This window comes from Gossypium arboreum, chromosome 12 (genome assembly GCF_025698485.1).
Source record: "Gossypium arboreum isolate Shixiya-1 chromosome 12, ASM2569848v2, whole genome shotgun sequence".
NCBI classification, from domain to species: domain Eukaryota; kingdom Viridiplantae; phylum Streptophyta; class Magnoliopsida; order Malvales; family Malvaceae; genus Gossypium; species Gossypium arboreum.
The window spans coordinates 88,718,998-88,725,666 of record NC_069081.1 but is presented as its reverse complement, the minus strand read 5'-3'; the positions used below and the strand labels follow the sequence as shown (position 1 = coordinate 88,725,666).

At 30.0% G+C, this 6,669-nt stretch overlaps 1 protein-coding gene across 1 annotated transcript; it reads left to right on the top strand.

Moving 5' to 3' along the window:
- The first annotated feature begins 1,576 nt into the window (after window positions 1-1,576).
- Window positions 1,577-5,693, top strand: LOC108459562 (UDP-galactose/UDP-glucose transporter 2-like). The gene is made up of 7 exons (XM_017758948.2): window positions 1,577-2,103; window positions 2,344-2,372; window positions 3,073-3,274; window positions 3,832-4,074; window positions 4,182-4,283; window positions 4,861-4,968; window positions 5,195-5,693. The coding sequence occupies exons 1-7, from the start codon at window positions 1,978-1,980 to the stop codon at window positions 5,423-5,425; spliced, it is 1,041 nt and encodes a 346-aa protein (XP_017614437.1). The 5' UTR covers window positions 1,577-1,977; the 3' UTR covers window positions 5,426-5,693.
- Window positions 5,694-6,669: the final 976 nt, after the last annotated feature.

The window sequence follows — 6,669 nt, the reverse complement described above, 5'->3', positions numbered from 1 at the left end:
TTATAGAAATGAGGTCTCGATACCTCATTTTCTAAACCGCTTGACCTAATAAATTCTTATAAAACACAAATTACTAATGCAAAAATCTTTCTAAAATCACATTTGACTTGCAAATACTAAATAATAAAATTCACGAGCTTACTCGTTAGATTTGGTGGTCTCGAACCACTATTTTCTGACACTACTAAAAATTAGATTATTAAAAAGTGACTATTTTTATAGTTTACCTAATATTATATTATTCAATCGAATAATTATTTTAATTTTAAGCTAAAATTATAAATTATTATAACTTTTACATCCATTTATTAATTATATCGAGGCAATATTACTAATATATATATATATATGGATGACGTTTATTGTGCATGAAAACCCAATTATTTATTACTCTCTTCCCACCGTTACATTTATAAATGAAAAACGTTAATAAGGGAGCCTTTTTGTTTTCACGTGTTATGTTTGGGTTTTTAATTGTAAGCACTAATTTATTTCTCGTTTTAAATTCGAATTTTATGAATAAAAAAATTAATTGTGTAAGAACTTTATTTCTTGTTTAAGGGTTTAATCTTGTTCGACTCTAATACATGGGTTGGCATATGGGGCTAATTAGCCCAACCTCTAAAATATAAAATTTTATAAATATATAAATTATTAAAATTTTGAAATTATATTTTTAGTTTTCATAAAAATATACAACTATATTCTAATCCTCTTGATTTTTTTTTTGATATAATACCTACAACTACCCATAGTCTTTCTCTAACCCATAAATAGAAAGGTAATACGCTTCAACGCATTCAAGCTCATATTCTCCTACATTGACAATAATACTCATATTAATTAAGTTAATATTCAATCGACACGTTGTTATTATTATTATACTTAAAAGAGAATCAAAAGTTTAGGTTTGTATGTACAAATAATTTCTCAAAAGGAATGGAGAAATAAAGAAATTATTACATGTATTTAGGTTAAATTAAAAGATGATAATTATCTCATTGATAAGTGAAATATATCATAATTTCTTAATTTTGGTCATAAAATTTGAAGGAAAAAAATCATTACCACCAATCATAATCCATAGATTAATTCCTAATATTTCTCCACAATTTTCTAATGATAATTTAGGTAAGAGACATAAATAATAATTTCGATACTATTAGATATGTTTCAATCACACATAATTCCAAATATTATCACTTCACTTTATGAAAACTTATAAATAAATCCTTCAATTTTAATTTTTCAAAATTTAATTTCTGTACTTTATGAAAACTAAAATATTAATCCGATTTCTGAGAATAAAGTTAAAATATACTTTTAATCCCTATACTTGTATAAAATTCAAGATTTAATTCTTGTATATATGACATGGTATCTAACTTATAAAATCTACCAAAATGATAATGATTAGATTAAAATTTTAAATTTTAAATTTTAAATTTTAAAATACAAAAGCCAAATCTCAAATTCTAACCCTTACTTAACTACTTATATTTACTAATTCCTTTCATTAATAATGTGATTTAAAAATGTTATTCAATTAACTTATCAATAAAATTTAAAATTAGCCCTTAATAAAGAATGAAGTTTGGCCGTAAATGGCAAGTTAGTCCTTGAATTTTCCAACTCATATAAAAATTTTCTTGGGAAAACGCGCATAGGAGATACAAATTCCACCCTTTCAAGTTTTCTTCTTCTCCCTCTCTCTCTCTCTCTCTCTCTCTCTCTTTGCTCTGTTTTTTTCTCTGTTTGTATCAAAAAAATCCATAAAACAGAGCACTTAAACATAACCAAATCATTACCAAAAGTCAACAACAACATGCAATAGAAGTTATATTTAAAGGGTTTTTTTTTTCTTATAAACATGGTTGATCCAACTTCATTTTCATATCTTTAATTAAATTGACTGCTTCTTTTTGTTTTTGCCCTTAAGTTACCAAATTGAGTGAAAAAAAAAAACAGAGACAGCAAATGAAAAACGAAGAACAAGCACGTTTCTTGTTTGGGATTTCACTCTCTGATTTACCTAAATGGAAACAGTTTCTTATTTGTTCTTCTGGGTTCTTCTTTGGTTACCTTGTTAATGGCGTTTGTGAGGTATTTTTTTATTTTTCTTTTTGTTTATGTGAATTCTGCGGGAAAAGCCTGGGAAAAAAAAAGGAAAAGTCTTGGTGTTGGATTTTGTCTTTTTGTTGAAGAGATATATGAGTCACTCAAATGTACAAGTCTAAATGATTGAGTTGATTCCTTTTTCTTTTCTTTTTATTTTCTTAGCAACCAAACAGAGCTTAATGCATGATCTAGTAATGGTGACTAATTATTTTTGCTACTTTTCAGGAATATGTATACAACAGACTCCAGTTCAGGTAATTGCAATTTTTTTTCTTCAAAGGGGCGGCTTCTATTTAGGGAGGTTTACTTCTTTCGAAGAAGATTGATGACTGTCAATATTATCTCTGAATTGAGTTGAGGTTTTATCTTCGAAAAAAAATTCGAATGTCTGAAGAGGTCAATTTAGTACGGGTTCACGAAGTGGGAGTCACTCACCACACATGATCACCCATCAAAGGAGAGGGTGGGTTTGAATCCCCAACCTATAGGACATAGTTCATTAGAGGGGAACATAGTATTCAAGGACAAAATTTGACTTGTTGTAGAATTTGTCAACTCCAAATTGACAAACCTTTTAAACGAGTCATTATTGTCTTTGGATTAGGTCGAGGTTTTGTTATTAGACTCGCCAGAAAGCCCAAGTGCTTGAAAAAGGCTATCTGTATGTGTGTTCACAGCGCGAAAGTGCATCACCAACTCGGTTTGTGCATGATGCAAATGGTGGCAATTTACTATTAGCAGGGTTTGAAACCCCAACCTACAGGATATAGGTCAGTAGAGGGGAGACATGGTATTTAATGACAATACCAACTCGTTGAGAAGTCTGTTAACTCTGGACTGATGACAATTCGTAGATCTTTCTAGAAAAAACCAACCTATGTTAATTTCTTTATCACTGGTTTGATCAAATTTTTTTGTTGGTCAAGTAATGATGTTGTTTTCATTGTGTTTCAGCTATGGGTGGTACTTCACATTTGTTCAAGGATTTGTATATCTCTTCCTAATTTATCTTCAAGGTTTCACCCCAAAACAAATGGTGAATCCATGGAAGACTTATGTGAAACTCTCTGCAGTTCTTATGGGTTCTCATGGGCTCACAAAAGGGTCTTTGGCTTTTCTTAATTACCCTGCTCAGCTCATGTTCAAATCCACCAAGGTAAATACACACCATATTCATGCATTAATGTTTTAGGGTTAATTTAACCAGATGTCCTCAAACTATTCTTCATATTTTGAATTGACCCTGAACTCTTAGCACCATTAGTTGCATCCTTAGAGTATTGGTTTGGACTTTAGCCATCAACTCGGGTGTTAAATGTCAACTCAAGTATGATGTTGAACATATTTATTGTATTAACAATTTGGATCCGAGGTGGCCCCTAAAATGGGAAATTTTCTCTTTAAACCCTCTAAAATTTGTAAAGTTATGAGTTAATACTTGGCGAAAATTACCCTCAAGAATGATAAAATTGTGATTTAGTTCTTATAAAAACAATGATAAATTATATTTTAGCTCTCATAAAAAATTAAATTTAATTAAAACATTTTAGACCTGCTTCATGTTAGAGTCAAACTGTTATTTTACAAATACTTTTGAGGACTCAATTAAAGCATTTTAAAGTTTAGGACCAAATTAGAATTTGGGTAATAATAAGGATCTTCAATGCAATTAACCCATTTCTGATTTTTTGAAGTTTTTTTAAATGTTCATAGGTTCTACCAGTGATGGTAATGGGTGCTTTCATACCAGGTTTAAGACGAAAATACCCAGCACATGAATATATTTCAGCAATTCTTTTAGTTGTGGGATTGATTCTCTTCACTTTAGCCGATGCTCAAACATCCCCAAATTTCAGTGTCGTCGGCGTAGTGATGGTCACCGGTGCTCTGGTAATGGATTCCTTTCTCGGCAATTTGCAAGAAGCTATCTTTACGTTAAACCCAGAAACGACACAGGTGATAATTTTTTCATGTTTTAATGCTTAAAAAGAAAATTCAGGTCTTTCATCGAAAGATTGTGACTTTGAATTTATTGCCTTTTACGTGTTTGTATAAATGCGTAGATGGAAATGCTTTTTTGCTCGACGGTGGTTGGTTTGCCGTTCTTGATTCCGCCCATGGTTTTAACGGGAGAGCTGTTCAAAGCATGGAATTCATGTTCACAGGTAGACATTTCACATATTTATAACCCTTTGGTCAATTTCTATAGAAGATCCTATATTATGCATTTTTTTCAGATTTGGCCCCTATATGATTTGGTCATAACCTAATGAAGGGAAAATGTATAATAGTTTTATAGTGACAGATGTACATATGTCATGTCATCACATGCTTGAAATAATAAGTCAAGAAATTAACAAAAAAAAAAAATGGGCCTTATAACTAAGGTAGTCAATTTCGTACAAGTACGACAGGACCTAGTATGGGTTAGTATTGACCATATTGGTATGGGTTGGTCAACTTTGCCCGCATAGGTTGAAATACAAAAATATTTTTAATTTCTTCCTATTTATTTTGAATGATAAATCCTAATTGGTACATCAAAGCAGACCAGTATGTCCACCGGTACTATCTTCTTCAGGACTAAAATTAGACATTTCGAAAATCAGAAAACTAGAAAGGATCAACTTACATTAAGAGGACTAAATCTGTTAAACATGCATGGTAGAAGGACTTTTTATAGAATTTGACCTGTAATCTCTGAACCCTGAAAATCTAAAACGAATATCATGTTTTGACCAGCATTTGTACGTGTATGGCGTGCTGGTGTTTGAAGCAATGGCCACATTCATTGGACAAGTTTCAGTCCTTTCTCTCATTGCCATTTTTGGTGCAGCCACCACAGCAATGGTATGTAGGGTGCTAATGAAGAAAACATTTGCACATGTTGTCGGTAAAAGTACTAGGTACTCGTATTAAGAGAAGGATCGATTTGCTCTTTAATCTAACGTATATAAACTAAATTATCAATTTTTTTTAATTAAAGGAGCAAAATATAATCCAACTCTTAATACAAAAGCCCCATGGTACTTTTACCATTGTTATCCACTTTATTTTAACATGTTGTTTCTCACAGGTCACAACTGCAAGAAAGGCAGTGACATTGCTGTTATCATACTTGATATTCACCAAGCCATTGACTGAGCAACATGGGAGTGGGCTTTTGCTTATAGCCATGGGGATCACTTTGAAACTCTTGCCAATGCCGGTCGATAGCAAACCAGGTTATAAACGAGTGTCGAGTTCTGTTGCAAGTGAAGAAACGAGGAATGGACCAGAAGTCGAAGAAAAAAATAACCTGGTTTAATACTTTATTGTTGCGGCCAAGGCTTTGGTGTTTGTATTATGTTCAAATTTGAAATTTAGTTTTTTTTTTTTATTACTTTGATTTGGTATAATTTGTTTTCTTTAGTTTTATAATGTTATTAGTTTGTTTAAATAGTTAACACTATTAGTTTTTTCGGTTGAAATTTTGACATGGATCAAATTATTCAAAATAAGGATGAAATTATGTCAAAATGAAGTACATAGATTTAATTTCTAATTTGAGTATAGTAGAGGTACTAAAATCATAATTTGACTTTATTATTGTTATTTCCTAATTAATTGTAGTTTTTTTTAACAATCCCATTATATGTTTAGTGCACTCGAACCAACTTTTTCCTGCATTGACAACAACAATGTTCATACCAATCTAGCTAAAATTCAATCGATAGTTAATTGTAGTTAAATATGTGAATTCTTCTCCAAATTTATTTTAATTAGCTAATTGTTGAGTTAATTATACGATTCAATACTTATAATAATTAATTCTATTGGAAATGTCCTAGTTTCCTTCTTCTTCTTTTTTCTTTAATTGGGAAAAAGAACAGAATCAAATTTAAAAGGATTATCACTGCTATAATATAATTAGTTAAATCAAATAAATAATATCGTTGATTATTCTAGTTGAAGTGTTAAAACGGGTTAAATCATTTGGACTATTGGCATTATAGAAGCCAACAATTAAATTCTATCAGATTAATATATAAAGACTAAATTCGAAAATTGAGAATAGTAGAAGTTTCAAAACCAAATTTAACCATATTATTACTATTGGTTTAATTAATTCTATAAAAAATCAATGGAGAAACGACAAAATAATTGCCCGACTTTATTTCTTTTCAAATATCTGTTTTGTTTTTATTTTTTCTTAACAATCAAATTCTATTCGAATTAAATAGGTTTAATATATATTTACTTACTTTAACTTAATAATTTATATTTACTTAGTATTTAATTTTTTACCTATTTGATACTTAAATTTAAAAATCGTAAATTAATTTAGTATTTTTAGGTACCGACTAACATTATTAAAACATGTTAACATGGTATTAACTTGGCATTGACGATCAATATTATGATGACACATGTCACCCTCATAATTTAACACGTAAAAAAATAAAAAAATTACTTATTTTTGGTCATATTTTAAAATGTGAAGTTGTCAAGTGTCACCATTTTATTAGTTATCAGTACCATGTCTACATATTTTAATAGTGTTAGTCAAGT